Source organism: Electrophorus electricus, chromosome 24 (genome assembly GCF_013358815.1).
Source record: "Electrophorus electricus isolate fEleEle1 chromosome 24, fEleEle1.pri, whole genome shotgun sequence".
NCBI lineage: Eukaryota > Metazoa > Chordata > Actinopteri > Gymnotiformes > Gymnotidae > Electrophorus > Electrophorus electricus.
In genome coordinates, this window is record NC_049558.1 from 8,307,501 (window position 1) to 8,322,806 (window position 15,306).

Genomic DNA, 15,306 nt, shown 5'->3' on the forward strand with positions numbered 1-15,306 from the left:
CTCGCCTCTGGGCGGCTCGGCCGGGAGCTGTTTCTGCAGCAGCTGTTTTGTTCTCGGGTGAGTGTGGGCTGTGGAGCATGTCTCATCTCATGCTCACTCTCACACAGATAAGAGCACGCAGACCCACACACGGCGTGGTTCCATAATTACTCCAAATCATCAGGTAGTGGAAGCAGAGGGAGGAGAGGAGACCATCCTTTCCCCCATTGCACCTCCTCGGGGCAGTTTGGTTCCGGACAACACCGCCTCCGGCCGCGAGGTTTTCTCTCCGTTAAGCCCAACTCCTCCTGCAAGAAGGCGCCCGCCATCGTCTGGGAGACGCAAGGCCGAGCCCGGGGCAGGGCCGGCCGGCCCTCCTCGTGCTCCTCCTCCTTGTCTTCCTCCCTGCTCTCGGGTTTCGCTGCGCTCATTGAATTTCCAGGTGCCGAAGGAGGCCTCCTCGCGGAGCGTGACGGAGGCGCCATTGGAACGCGGAGCTAAGGCAGGCATGGCCCAGTAAACGAGGCCAACGTAAGATGTGTAGCTAGTGGGACGCCACGTTCAGCAGGAACGCCGCTACCACGGTCTTCACTGTCACTGGAGACATGCATGCTGGCGTCAACGTGTTTTTTTTTTGTGCGTGTGTGTGTGTGTGTGTGTGTGTGTGTGTGTGTTTGGGTGCGGGTGTGTTGACCTTAGCTGGCATAGAGGGAGGCCTGTCTGGTTGTGGGAACCCGGCAGAGGGGTAGGACTTGTAGCAGGGGCTCGGGTTAGGACACTCCAGCAAACAAAACCTGCCTGTGTGTCCAATCCAGACCGGGGACACCCCAGCGAGCGCAAGACAGAGACGTACCAGGGAGGGAAACAAGGAGGGGTGTGGCTTCTGCGCTAATGCTCTGTGTTAGAGGTGACTGGGTAACAACTTCAGCGCCCTACAATCTCATTAGCTTCCGCCCTCCTTATCGGAAAGACTCTGAGACACGGAGGACCAAGCAGGTACAGGCCGCTGCGTTGGTAACTTCTGTTACCATCCGTCGTAGTGATTTTAATAGCGAAGCTTAGCGCTGCCTAAAGCTTCGCTTCCAACGGCTGAGCCGCGGCACGCTGTTGGCAAACCGAGAACACGGCGGCGGATAGTGGATGCGGTGCAGCTCTGCAGCCTGCGGGTCCGCTGCTTCGAATCCCGTCCGACCGCTTCCCCCGGGACCGTAGCGCTAAAGGGAACGCGGCGCTGTCGGAGCCGCCACAGGGCAAATCGCGCTCAGCGTGTTGTAATACGAGGAGAACGCTGGTTCCTATGGTAACCGTGGCGTCAGTTTGCGCAATGCCAGGCTGAATGCGTGTTTCGCTTCCCTTCAGATTCACTCCCCAGATTATGATCTATGAGGGTACAGCATATCACAGCAACCAGGGGGGAAAAGCGCCCGCCCTGCCTGTTGTTTACATTTCTTAAGCTCAGTCCAGTGTGCATCCGCACCCTGGTCGCCGTGGTGACAGACGTTCGAGGCGGCCAGGTCATCTTGGGAGGACTGGGGCGCTTACACTGTAAGGGCTTTTAAATGATTTTAAATAATTGTGCTCCTTCGGCAGAACTCTCTGAAGAAGAGGGGAGCGCGGCCAAACAACAAACCCGAGAAGAAAACATCGCCTCAGGTAGAGTGCACGCGCGCAATCGCTTCTGTCGTTATCACAGATTCTCCCACTGTACACAAAGTGAAGCGTGCTGAAGCTGTTGTAGGACTGTAGATCTAGAATAAGAGCGACCTTATTTTACATTTATTATACAAAAAGGGGAAAAAAAGCAGACGATAATAAACAAAAGATAAAACCACTGAGACTCTTTACAGTGAAATAACATTTTACTGGTGTAATCAATTCTCCTGAGCAGTGTAAGCACCTAATTGTCCGTAAAAACTGTTGGGGGGGGGGGGGGTCCTCTCATCTCATTTCTGTCCCTGTTGTCTCCTGTCCATCTCTCTGTTTTAGCTTAGAGGGTTGAAGAGTTGTTATATGTATTAGACGAGATGTTTGACGTGTAGCAAAGGCTCAGTTGGTGAGGTGTGTGTCCCTGCGTTGCCGACAGCCTCCGGAGGACAGCTCAGACCTGAAGTGCCAGCTACACTTTGCCAAGGAGGAGTCAGCCCTCATGTGCAAGAAGCTCACCAAGATTGTGAAAGACAACGAGACCATGAAGGAGGAGCTGGCCAAGTACCGCTCACTCTACGGCGACGTGGACTCCTCTCTGACCGTGGAGGAAGTGGCCGACTCGCCCCACACCCGCGAGGCCGAGGTCAGGGTGCACCTGAAACTGGTGGAGGAAGAAGCCAACCTGCTGAGCCGCCGAATCGTGGAGCTGGAGGTGGAGAACCGCGGCCTCCGCGCCGAAATGGACGACATGAAGATCCAGGAGACGCCGGCGGGTCTGGCAGCGGCAGGCGGCCCCGGGCAACTGCTGCTCTCGTCGTCGGCCGAGAACGCGATGGAGCTGCAGCGCCACCTGCAGTTCGTGGAGGAAGAGGCGGAGCTGCTGAGGCGCTCGCTGCTGGAGATGGAGGAGCAGAACAAGCTCCTGATGAACGAGCTGAATCGCTACAAGTCGGAGCTCCCGCCCGACGCGGAGATCGAGTGCCTTTCGCCCTCCACCATCCTCCCCCCCGCCGACGCTCCCGGCGCGTCGCCCTCCGAGGAAGGCGGGCCCGACCTGAGCGAGGCCTCCCAGGAGGAGCTGCTTGCCGCCAGGCTGCAGATCGGCGAGCTGAGCGGCAAGGTGAAGAAGCTCCAGTACGAGAACCGCGTCCTGCTCTCCAACCTGCAGCGGTGCGACCTGGCCTCCGGCCACGCCGCCGGCCGGCCCGCCATGGAGACGGACGCAGAGGCGGGCGACTCGGCCGAGTGTGTGCCCGGCCCGGAGCGCCGCGAGGGCCCCGTGGGCGGCGAAGGGGACCGGCCTCAGGAGGAGAAAGGCAGGAAGGTCGCAGGGAGCGACGGCGCCGTTCTCGGCGTCAAAGACCTTTTGGCCCTCCGCGAACAGGCGCGCCTCGTTACCTCGGCCATCCGCCTCCTTGCGGCCGCCGACCCCGCCTGCCTCCTGGCCGCCTCCGCCGACTCCGTCTACCGCAGGATCGCGTCCGGAGAGCCTGCCGACGCGGGGCTCCTGGAAAAGGGCCCGGGGCCCCTTGCAGAGGCTCTGCACACCAGGCTCCAGGCGCTCCACACCCAGCTGCAGGCACTCTGTCAGAGGCTGGAGGCCGTGGGGGAGCCCCCAGCGAGCGAGTCTGTGGAGGGGGCGTCACCTGGACCTTTGCCACAGGCCGACCCCTGCCCTGCAGATACTCCGCTTAACAACATCACAGCTCAAGAGAAGGTGAGAAGCCTGCCAAATCAGCTCCGCCTTGCAGCTTCTAGTCTCTCTTTGCTTTTATTTGGCTTTCCCTCATTTTTCTTTTGCTTTACTTATTAAATCATCGCCGGTTTTACTAACCCTGCCCTGTCCAAACATACTTGTTTGATAAGGCCTGCCAACTAATATGCATGTTATTACTGCACCGTAAGACCTCTGAGAGGATAGAATTTGGCCTCTAATGGAGTACAGTACCATTAGTATAGCATTGCCAGTCTTGGGTCAAATATCTGTTTGAAGTGTTTGAATAAACAGCCATTTTATGTCTTCTTAAACTGCTGTTATAGGTCAGTGTGTCTCTGTAGCAAATCAAATATTTTAAGGAAACCGATCTAATGTAAATGAATGAAATTGCAAAAGAATTAAAGTAAAATTTAAATGTGAAATATTACAGTGAACAAAATGGTTGTTATATACATATTTTGGCCTTTTGAAGTAAGCAGCACAAGATGCTACCAGTCTAGCAGACGTTCCGATGCTTACGTTCCGCGCAGCAGCCAAAGTAATTAACCCTCAGAAAGGCGATGAGCGAGACGTTTTGAAGCTCGGTCTCTTCAAACACATTTGGCCCAATTCCTTCAGCAGGCGTAAGTATTACCGCTGCCTGACCACTGCATGTTAGCAGCCATTCCATTAGCCTTCCTGTCTGCGTAGAAAACGGCTCAAAGCTTTTTTTTTCCCCTTTTCTTCACAAGTATCCGAGAAGACGCTCTCCTTTAGACAACCCCTAGCTATTTCAGTGCCTCCTAAACACGGCAAGGTGCAGAGTGGATCCTGGACGCCTACCTCTGTACCACTGAAATAGGCCCAAAAGGGCCATTACGCTGTGCTGTGTTTAGTCCTAGACTCCATTAGAGGTCCAAACCTTCAAAGCCCAATCCAGACGGCTGTCTCCTTCCTTCCTCTTTCCTCCTCTTTTCACCCCGCATGGGCACCATGACCTGTGCGTGTCTGCGCCCCGTCTCCTCTTCCTCTCCTCCTTGTTTTGACGACAACACCCCCCCCCCCCGAGCAGCCGTTACTGGCTCTCTCCATGGCCCTGTTGGTCCTGTTGGCCACCCTGTCATCTGTCACTATGACCAAACTCTTTCTGCTTTACATACTTTTCATCGTCTTGTGATTGTGCGTTTCCCCTCTTTCTGTTTTTGTGCGTTCGTTTCCTATTTTGTCGGTGTCGCCCTTTTACTTTTGGTGATTTCCAGCACGTTTTCCCCTTTTTTCCACGAAGACCCTCCCACCCGCCTCCTTGTCCCGCGATTGGCCGTTCCGCATTCCACTGCCTGACCCCCCCCCCGTCCCCCCCCCCCCGCTCCATTCTCCTCCTCCTCCTTCTCTCCTCCTCGTCTTCTATTGTTTGGGTTTCGGCCATGTTCCTTTCCTTCATTAACTTGCCCATGCGTGCATGCAGCAGCCAAACAATAGGGAGCAGCCGGAGGTCAAGGGTCACGAAGCCTACCTGCGCAATGCAGAGGAGGAGAGCAAGAGACACCCCGACAGCAACAAGGAGCAGGTGGCGCCGACGGCGGAGAGCAGCGCCACACCGGTGGGTGCTCGGACACGCGCGCGCACAGGAAACAAAGGCTGCATAGACACCCACAGCCCTCAGACACGAACCGCATTTGGCTCCAAAATAAAAGTCCTATTTTTTAATGAATTTATTTTTTATTGGCACAATCACAAAACACTTTGTGACTCTTTGTGTTGAATACTTTTATAAAGAAGATACCTGAAAGTAGGTTGAACACATTTTAGAAATACTGTTACCACAATGTTGTGCAAAACAAAGACATTATTACACAGAGAAACACTGGTTTATTTTTTATAATAATATTGTTGCGTCATAGATTAGGCTTTAGCCCAGTCCCGAGTGTACAGCCAGGCAAGTCCGAGTGTCCAGCCAGGTGCTCTGGTTCATTCCTTGTCTGAGATGACTCAGTACGGTGTCCTGTAGTGCGGCAGTAATTCTCTCCTGTCTCCACTTCCAGTTAGAGTCCCCATCCCCGAAGGCCATGGTTCGGCCCAGACTGTTCCTTTAGGCTGCTAATTTGCTCAGCTATCTTATGCATAATGGGACGACCTCACATCGCTGGAGCTCTTATTAGTCAGCTACTGTCCTGGGTGACTCTAAAACTAGGAGCACGAGCTATCTTAAGATTCACATGGCCGTATGACATCATCTGAGTGTTGGCGCAGCTTTGGGTCTGTACGGTTATTAACGGCAGTGGGATTAAAATAGCACTGTGTTAAATTGGCTTTCCAGTAATTCTTCATAACTCTTCAGTGGCGCAGTAAATAGTTCTTCCTGGAATTAAGGCAGAGGTGATGTTAGCATTAGCATTATACTACTAACTTTCAGTGATGATAATGATGACAGTGTGAGACTGTAATCGCGTTGCTTATTCCAGCATATACCCTCAACCCCACAAGGACACATAAGTCCCGTTCCAATGACATCATGGCCCTAAAATGCAAGAAGGAAGGATCTGTTCCTCTCATTGACGTGACCTTTTGATGCGCGGTCTCTATGGTGACGGGAGCCACAAGAAATACAACAAGGCAAGCTGTTTAGTGGACTCGCCTGCGTGGGCGGTATTAAAACAAGCCCGCGGCAACCGGGGCCGTGTCTGAGGAGAGCGCGCGGGGTATTTCGTTTAACCCCAGGACAGTCTGTCTGGTCATAGCTTAACTGCACACCAGCGTTTATGACCGTGGCCCCCCAGGTCAGTTATTGCTTACACGCTATATTGACGGTATTAACCTTCGTTCCGAAAGCGGACCAGATTTAGATGCGGTAATGACTTAGTAACGTCTGGGGCGGTGGAGCAAAGCTGGGTTAGCTGGGTGGACGGGACATGTGGCCTTTCCTGGACACTCGTGACATAACACACGAGCAGCAGCTGTGTAACGCGCTGACGTACAGACCGTACTGCTCCGTGCTCGCGTTGTGACTCCCGCGGTACTAGTGCTGCTTTTCCTTGCACCCCGTGGAACGCCATGTCATTTCAGTGCCCGTCGGCAGAGTGTTTTTAAGAATCGCAGCGACTGGGGGACAGATGCCGCCCACCTCCCCACACCTCGCATCAATCAGAGAGCCAGAACCCTGAAAGCAGGTGTTATTCACTCGGAGACTCGTATTGCAGTTAAATGTCCGGAAGCATTCCAAAGTTCCCTCACCCACCATCCACACACACATCCCCACATGTCCCTGTCAAATGTCAGACCCAGTTTCACTGGCTGGTAAATAACATTTATATGAGGGAGAGACGAATACAGTCTCGTGGACATGATCTTTAGTCATATGCTTAAAATTACATGGGGATGGGGGGGGGGGGTCCACTTTTGGCTGTGGTTGGCAGCCACATCACGTTCATTACACACATTACCCTGCTGGTTGCCTTTGAGAATGATGTATTTGAGCGTGCCCGTCATTCAAGCTGGTTTTGATGCCGTCTCGCGCGGCCGTGTGTTGGGGAGCTAAGCATCTGTTCGCGTGTCCCGCTGTAGCTGTCCGAGCAGGTCCGGGAGCTGCAGGCCCAGCTGTGCAAGGCGAGGAGAGAAACCGAGGAGGCGCAGGAGGAGATGGCACTGGAGCGGCAAGCGCACCGCGAGCACACGCGCACCTGTTCCCAGAAACTCTCTCAGGTAATGGGAACGCGAGAACATGCTCGCGCTCTAGGTGAGATGGCGCACGTCAGCTCACGTCACATGCGCGCACGCAGGGCTGGGGTCGGCGGTTTGTGCCAGCAGCGACATCAGCAAGGCGGCTCTCGGCGGGCCAGCAAGGAAAAAATGCAGAGAGTGAAGAATGTCGAGCTTCAAAAATGTTAGACAGCAGACAGCGCAGGTGCACTTAAAAGGGTACGCAGGAAATGTGCCGGAGGTCTTGACCTCACGAGACTTCCTAGCACAGCTCTTCTCTCTCTCTATCCCCGCCCCGCCCCGCTCTCGGCAGCTGCAGGACGAGCACCAGAAGGCACTGGTGCGGCGGGACTTCCAGTTGCAGAGCGTGAGCCTGCAGACACGGCTGCAGCAGAAGTTGTGGAGCCAGGAGAAGAACCTCCTGGTCCAGGAGTCCCAGCAGGTCAGGCAAGGTCTGCTGCTGGCCAGCCTCAAACTGCGCTGCCTCCTCACGCAGTGGAGGCTCGGGAAGAAGCTCGACGCCGAGGGCGAGGACATCCTGGAGGTAAGCCGGCCCCCCGGGGAGTCGATGTCCGAGGGGCTCCACGCGAAGTTCCTTTCGCGTCGCGCGTCCTCGCTCTCGAGTGTGCGGAACGCAACGCGCGTCTCTTGTGTCTCGTTTTTGACCCATTTTGCCTAGCCCAACACCACACATTGCCTCACCAGGTCAACAGCGTCAAGGACCTCCGCCTGCTCCTGGAGGAAGACGGCCGCTCCCCACGCCACGGAGACAACAAGGCGGCGGCCGCCGAGGAGCGGCCGTTCGCCTCCCCCGTCAAAGAGCACAGCCTCGCGGAGAAGCTCCTTCTCCAGGTGAGTCGTCCCGCTCCGACAGGGGTCCGGCCTCGCCCCGCCGAAAGGCCCTCCGGTCTCTGACTGACCTCCCCCTCCCACCCAGCAGTCCGGCGGCTTTAGCGCCACCCTGTCGGACCTGAAGGCGGCGCTGCAGGATCTGAGTGCCGAGCTGAGGGAGGAGCGGCAGAGCTCGCAAGAGCTGACGCAGCAGTTCGCCCGGGCCAAGGCCTCCTGGGAGGTGGAGCGCACCGAGCTCAAAAGCCTCATTGCTCAGGTAAGATGCTCCGCCCACACAGGTACACACATTACTGTTTTTAAGCGTTTCAGTCATCGCACTGACACCGTCATATAGCTCAAGACTTTAAGATTGTAGTGAACGCAAAAGAACAAACCCAAGACTAGTTTTAACCGCTTCCGACAGACCAAGCGCTAGCCTCTGTGGATATTCAGACAGAACAATGTTAGTGGTGGCATTACTTCACAATGTAACATCAGTACCTTATGAAAATTCCACGGCAATGGTGGTCTAGCAGAAGACAACCGATTATTATTATTATTATTAATATTATTATTATTATGGTCTTGAGACCCAGCCAAGATTAATGCATTCACGGGACGAAATGCTAAACTCTCCGTCTATGTGCATCAGCATATGAAGAACAGCCCCACTCACTCACTCACCTGCTTCACCCCACCAGCCATTCACACGTCACCTCTCATAATCATGAAAGTGAACTGCCTTATTTGCAGATGTAACTGCAGATACTGCCCTTAGAATCAATACCTCTCTCCCGCCAAGCAGGCTGCAGCGCGCTTAATTCATATCTGCGACGCGTCATAATCCAATTCATTTAGTCTTGATGGGACGCGGCTACGCGCTCTGCTCCAGGGCCGTAGTTATCGACCGTGCTTAGAAATATTAAAGCAATCCGTCCTGAGAAGTATCCCACCACCGCGGACCACTGGAGTCAGACAGGCGGAACGCCCCGCCGCTCGAAACATTCCGCCGAGCGTCAGGTCAAGTTCAGTCCTTTGCCGTTTATTAGAACGCACCGTAATAGTCTGGCCAGGCGCTGACCGTCTCCCGAGGCACGAGAGCGGGCCATCCGTCTTCTACCCGCGAGCGCCGATCGCGGCGGGGCGCTCACGAGCTTATCGGCGGCGGCGAGATATGACTTTTACGTCTTATAGCCGCGAGACGCGTTCGTGACCGCGTCCTTAACGACTCCGTCTCGTTAATGGCGGAGCAGACGCCCGGCTGGGCGGCCGTGCGCTCTGTGAGACCGGGGGGTTGGAGCGGGGGAGGGGCGAGCGACGGCAGACAGGAACAAAAGAAAAAGGTGGGAGAAATTACGGGGAAGCGCAAAGGCTGCTTTCTTTTAACGCCGCGAGGCTGGCGAATGGCTCACGACAAAGGGAAAGTAGTCCAGCAAATATCCAGCACTTACTCGCCACGCGTAAAACGCTTCATCTCGGATTAACGGAAAATACAACGGGAGCTTGACGATAATCACCTCTGGCTCCAGTGCACACAGGCTGTTGCACGGCGAACTAGAAAAAGACAAGTTGTATACACAATACGTAATTATTCAGTGTGCACATGGTATCTGAGTGCTCAGCGGTGAATAGAGTTCCACCATGAAAACCGATGTAAGAGACCCCCGGGTGTGAGGGCTACCTCCAGACCCTCCACGCATGTTTTGTTCCGTTTTCCAGCACTGGACGTAATTAACCCAGACGGTGGAGGAGGGGTCTGGCCTTCTGTGGCCTCCTGGGTGCTAAGAACCAAAAATATTAAATCCAGATTATATATCGCGCCAGTGATACAGCAGGTTGGAACGAGGTGGACAAATTCAGACGTTGAAAGAGGTTTGGGGATAATAAGAGCAGGACTATCCAGATCAGCGGGCAGTGCGCATGCAAGGGTCAAATCCAGTAAGAAGAAGCCAGGGTTAATCACAAGCAAATAACATGCAAAGAACAGTCGAGAGCAAAACAAGATCGGAAACACAGTCAGGTGAACGGGAGAAAACCGCTCGGTACACTCAGAATACACTATACCGTGCGCCCATCATCCATGCGAGCGCGGGTGCCAAGCGCCATCACCGTCCCGTGGCTCCACCCAGGCACCCGGCACTTACCCAGAAGGCTCAGAGTGAAACATTCCAAAGGAGAGGCTGGGAATTGGTTAAACGCAGCAGATCACAAACACCTCATCACATCATCCGCAGCGAGGCCCGTTAGAAAGAGGGGAAACAGGGCAACACCATCACCCTCACATCACTGTCGGCTGGCTTGCCAACGCTGTGCCATTAGGGCCTTGAACAGTGTGCATGCTGGTACATGTGGCATGTGGTGGGCCTCCCAGAAGGCCGTGAGTTGTAACGAGCGGGGGCTCGTACAACCTCACGCACAGCAGCTGTTGAGCTTTCTTATTATCTGTTGATTCTTAATTACTCTACATTACAAATGGCGGTGCAGGGTTAATTCTTTTACCCAGTCAAGGGCAGGTCAGGTTCTGATCACCTTGAGCAGATGTGCCCATACTTTTGCTTTTGATATGTAAAAAAACCAAAAAAAACCAACAGCGAACAAATAAATAGACTAACAAAAAAGCGGGAACGTGTCCACAGTTTAAGAGCACATGGCTTCTGCCAGCAAAGAACTTGAATTCCTTGAGCAAGACATCCCATCCTCCTTCTCTTCTTCTCTACTTGCTCCAGCTGGAGGGGAAGACTACGAAGACCCCTGTGGCAGGAGGCGACAAGGACCCTCCGGACCCGAAGGGGGCGCTGAAGAGGGAGCGCGAGGAGCACCAGCACTTGCTGGCGGACTCGTACGCCGCCGTGATGGACCTGACCAAGCAGCTGCAGATCAGCAAGAGGAACTGGGGACAGGAGAAGCTGGAGCTCCTGGAGCACTTCAATCAGGAGAGGAGCCAATGGGAGCAGAGGCTCCGCGACGGCCAGAGCAAGGGCGCACAGGTCAGAGGTCACGCTGGGGTCGGCGGTCACATGGGGGGGTATGACTCATATGGGTTGATTGGGATCTCTTTGAAGGTTAACAACCGTTTTATCCTGTTTTCCATTCTGTCCTCTGTCTTTAAATTACTCCTCTTACGTTTCAGCTCTCAAAAGTCCTGCCCGGCATTTTTGGCCTGGTCCCGTTGTTATGGTATCTTCTGCTACGTTGTCTCTTTTACCCTTTGCTTTTTATTGTTCACGCACTTCCCCTCTGGACTCCATGTCTGCACCCTCAGAATGGCCGGATATGACATTATCCTCGGACATTTCCAGAGACTCCACACGCACGCGCGCGCGCACCGTGCTGTTTCGGCGCTTATCCGCGGCTGCGGTCGGGCTGGAACGTCGTCTGTCCGTGCTGCGGTCAGCGCGTCTGCCCAGAAGAAAAGACGGGCCTAAATCTGGCCAATTATGCAGTTCACTTTAAATATAGTGGCTCTTGCCATCCGCCAGACTGTGGAGACAAAATATCACGGGCTTGCTTGCGTTAAAAAGCGTCCGTTTAAGTTGGTCGTCTCGTGTTTAGATTGTGATGATGCACACACACACTCGTTCCCTCCACGGAGAGAATGAGCGGCTTTTGGCTGACCTCCTACTGCTCCTGCGGAAATCCGCTCTGTCGGTAGCGAGAGTCCCATCAGGGAGCGATGACAGAAGCCTGTTACTCTAACTCGAACTGCTCAAGACTGCGTTCACACTAAGTGTATTTGCTTTTTCAGTCTTTCCAAGACCAAGAAAAGGAGGTTTGCACAGAAGCAACTACGAACGAATCGGCTTTGCAGAGGTAAAATTAATTCCAATAAAGGTTTTGTAAAGCTCCTATGATCATTGTGGAAGCAGGATTTTTAAATGTGTTTTTGTTCTGTGCAGGACCAAGTCAGTTTCATCTCTGTCCGAGTTTGAGGGTCTACTGGACACGCCACCTCTTCCTCCGGGTCATGGAACGGCAGACAGGAAATCTGGGAAGCACCAGTTTGGCGACCACACGGGCCTGCCGACCCGCACGGACCTGAGTGACCTTAACCAGAAGAACTGGAAGTATCTGAGCAGCGAGTGGGCGTGTCTGGAGAAGGCGGAGCCCTTTAAGACCTGGGACTGCCCTGCCACCTCCACCCGTGGCAGCTTCCCGGAGCTGGAGCTCAGGGTGGAGCAAGTGCAGAGGAGTTACACCGCGCCGGACAAGACGGGCATCCGGATCTACTACAGCCCCCCGGCCGTGAGGAGGATGGAGACGAGAACGGGCACGGAGCGGAGGCCCCCGGAGGAGGAGGAGGAGGAGGAGGAGGAGGAGGCGGCGAGACGGGCAGCAGCCGCCTCAGATCCCGCCTCGCTGCCGCCCGCGGCGCCGGCCCCGTCCTCGTACGAGCAGTGGCTCGGCTCGCTGTCGCGGCAGCCCTGCGCCCTCCTGGGGGGCCGGGCGGGAGGCCCCGCGCCTTTCCACGGCCTGGAGATCTCGGGCAACCTGAGCGACGACATGAAGGAGATGACCAACTGCGTGCGTCAAGCCATCCGCTCCAGCTCCCTGGAGAGGAAATGCAGCAAAGATGCAGGCAGCCAGACGGCGGGCGTGGCCAGCGCGGGGACGCAGACGGCGCAGTTCGTCAGCGTGGGCCTGCAGACGGATGGCCCCGCCCCCCGGGGGGCGGGGCTCCACGCCAAGGCGTGGTCGCCACGGCCGGCGCCCTCGCTGGTGTCGGCGCGCTCACGCCAGATCTCCTCGTCACTGGAGAAGGTGCCCGGGCGCATCGACAGGCCCTGCTGCTCGCCCAAGTACGGCTCGCCCAAGCTGGTGCGCCGGGTCTCCGCATCGTCCTCCAAGCTGGACGCGGCGATGGCGGCGTCCTCCAGGGAGCGCGGCGTCTGGGGCCTGCCCAACCGCGCCGGCGCGCCGGGCGGCTCGGCGTGGGCACGCTCCACCACCACGCGCGACAGCCCCGTGCTCAGCGGACTTAACGACGGCCTGTCCAGCCTCTTCAGCGTGGTGGAGCACACAGGCGCCGCCGAGGCCCTGTGGAAGGGCGACTCCTGCCCGGGCCGCCAGCCGGCGGGAAAGCCCTCATGCCCCAGCAGCGGCGTCGTCCTCGGCGACGTCGCCGTGCACAAGTATGGCATCGTCCACGAGTTCCTGCGCAACGTGTGCGGGCCTGCCGCGGCGGTGCAGGGAGAGAAGAACACGGCCGTGGACGAGCCCAAGCCCGAGTGCCTGTCTGGGGCGCTGATTGGCACGGACAGCATCACAAAGATCGTCAACAAGAGGTTCATGAGGCAGACGCAACGGGACGAAGGCGCCAAGGAGTCTAGCACCATCAGTACCAGCGCCAGTAGCCTAGAGGTGAGCGGTATACCACCTCCCAACCAGTGACATTCCCACTTCACATCTGATCCCTGATCAGGTTTATTTTAAAATGTTTTCGCTATTAATGTAAGTCTTTGCCTTTCTTCTCAGGACTCTTGTGACTGCAACTCACAATCCATCCCATCATGCTTCGCTCGCTCGTCCCGCACCCCCCTCCGACACACCCACAGCCAGTGCAGGCACCGCCTACAAGAGTCCGCAGCAGCAACCGAGGAGAGATCGGATGCCAGTAACGAGTGATGGGTGTGGTTTTCCACCAGTGCTTTACGACACACACACACACACACACACACACACACACACTGACGCACTGTCTCACGCACACTGCCACACAAATGCACTGCCACACACTAAGCTTGCACACACTCAAACACACCTCACACATGCGCACACACACCGCAACGCTTTCACACATGAGGCAACGCTTTCACACGAGGCGCTGTAGAATTCCTGTACGGTCCGGCAGCCAGAGGTTGACGCAACCAGCACACTCTTGATGCCAAGGTAGGGGCTGCCAGACAAACCTCCCGCGCAGCTGCTCTGTTGTCTCACGTGGCTGGCGAACCCGTCCGTGGTCGCCGCTCCGTAGCCGGCCTGCTAGGACAGCCTGCTAGGACAGCACGACTCTACCGCCTTAGATGACCGGATTTCGGACAGAAGCGCCGCACAAGATGTCACTCGGGACCTAAGGAGTTCAGGGGTATCAAACTTCTCAGCTTTCACTCTGGGATCAGGCTTTGCTTGTTATGTCCTAATGAATTGGGATAGTCACTGTCAGGAGACAGTTGATCCCAGATCAGGTCACAGGCCTTGCTACATACACAGGGAGAAAACTACTGGTAATCACCATCACCTCATCAGAATCACTATGACCAGCAGAAGGATACATTCCATATATTTCATTTGTGATTCCTAGTTAACAGTCTGAATTATTGATTGGAAAACACAGGAGTAGAATTCTGCTCAGACCAGGTGGTGTTTGTCTGTGGGTGAATCTGCTTGAATCGAACCTAGACTCAAGTTCCCGCAGTTCTACTCTTTTTTATTTTTATTTTTGTTTTTAAAAGGCCTACAACAAACATCTACTTCTAATTTTCCTCCCTGTAATCTCAGACTCCAACTCCACTGGCTCAGACGCTAGAATCTCACCGCTCATTAAGTTCAGTTTACCACACAGCTGTTCTACCAGCTGAGCATCGATGTGGGACTACCTGCCGTCTGTATCCCAGGCAGAAGATGAACCTCGGCTCTCCACAGACTACCTAAAGCCCCCTCAGTCCCTCCCCCCGCCGTGAACCGAATGTACAGTCCTGTTGCATCGTGGGGCTTTTTATAACCCCTGACTATTTACATAATTCCTGTATTATTTCATATGATGGTGATGACATATTTGGTAGACTGAAGACATCTGCTGAGAGCACATGTTGGTCATTGTAACGTAGGAACCTCCTGAAATGGAGTTCAATGTACTGTACGCTTGAGACCTTACGAGCAGTGATTAGTCCGCTGCCAAGATAGAATTTTATAGATGACATTTGAAAAACAAAAATGGAGGAAATTGCCTCCTTGGTGCGTTGGAAAGCTTTGCATGCGTGTGTGTGCACCCAAGAATGTCGTTTTAGAAGGTTATTTTTTAAACGCCTGCCCAGTCATCGTCTTTCTTCAATCGTGAGACACATTGTTTGGGGCGCATGCACTCCTGATAAAGGGGACGAGCTGGAAGGAGATAAACAACCTCCCGCCACTTAGTCTCATTCTGATCTCATCCACTTCTCAAATGGCAGTTTTTATTTCACCTTAAAATTCAGGACAAAAAAAAGGCACCTTCAATTCATGGTGTGCGCAAGTTGAAAAAAAGTGTTTACCAAATTAGCGGAGTGAGCTTTTCTTTTTTTTTTTTTTTGGAACAAAGTGTGATATATGAACCATGTCAGGATTTTGCTAAAGTAAGTGCAGTTACTATTAGTCATGTACTTGCCAACAATTCAGAGGTACCGTAATAACAGTGTATTGAGCAGTTCATTTTCCCACTGTAAGCTGCATTTATTTCTGTGTCAGATCGCAATGGTGCTGTT

The 15,306-nt window shown here is 54.5% G+C and overlaps 1 protein-coding gene across 3 annotated transcripts in view; it reads left to right on the forward strand.

Moving 5' to 3' along the window:
* Window positions 1-13,575, forward strand: part of soga1 (suppressor of glucose, autophagy associated 1) — a 35,274-nt gene extending 21,699 nt beyond the window's left edge. The window contains exons 4-14 of one of the 3 annotated variants that reach the window (XM_035522283.1): window positions 1,570-1,632; window positions 2,063-3,343; window positions 4,791-4,922; window positions 6,884-7,021; window positions 7,332-7,562; window positions 7,724-7,870; window positions 7,956-8,126; window positions 10,576-10,836; window positions 11,595-11,659; window positions 11,746-13,207; window positions 13,322-13,575. In XM_035522283.1, coding sequence (XP_035378176.1) covers window positions 1,570-1,632; window positions 2,063-3,343; window positions 4,791-4,922; window positions 6,884-7,021; window positions 7,332-7,562; window positions 7,724-7,870; window positions 7,956-8,126; window positions 10,576-10,836; window positions 11,595-11,659; window positions 11,746-13,207; window positions 13,322-13,471 — 4,101 coding nt within the window. In that variant the 3' untranslated portion in view covers window positions 13,472-13,575. Of the gene's footprint in view, window positions 1-1,569; window positions 1,633-2,062; window positions 3,344-4,787; window positions 4,923-6,883; window positions 7,022-7,331; window positions 7,563-7,723; window positions 7,871-7,955; window positions 8,127-10,575; window positions 10,837-11,594; window positions 11,660-11,745; window positions 13,208-13,321 lie in introns of all 3 variants that reach the window. The other 2 variants (XM_035522281.1, XM_035522282.1) reach the window with 2 other exon arrangements.
* Window positions 13,576-15,306: the final 1,731 nt, after the last annotated feature.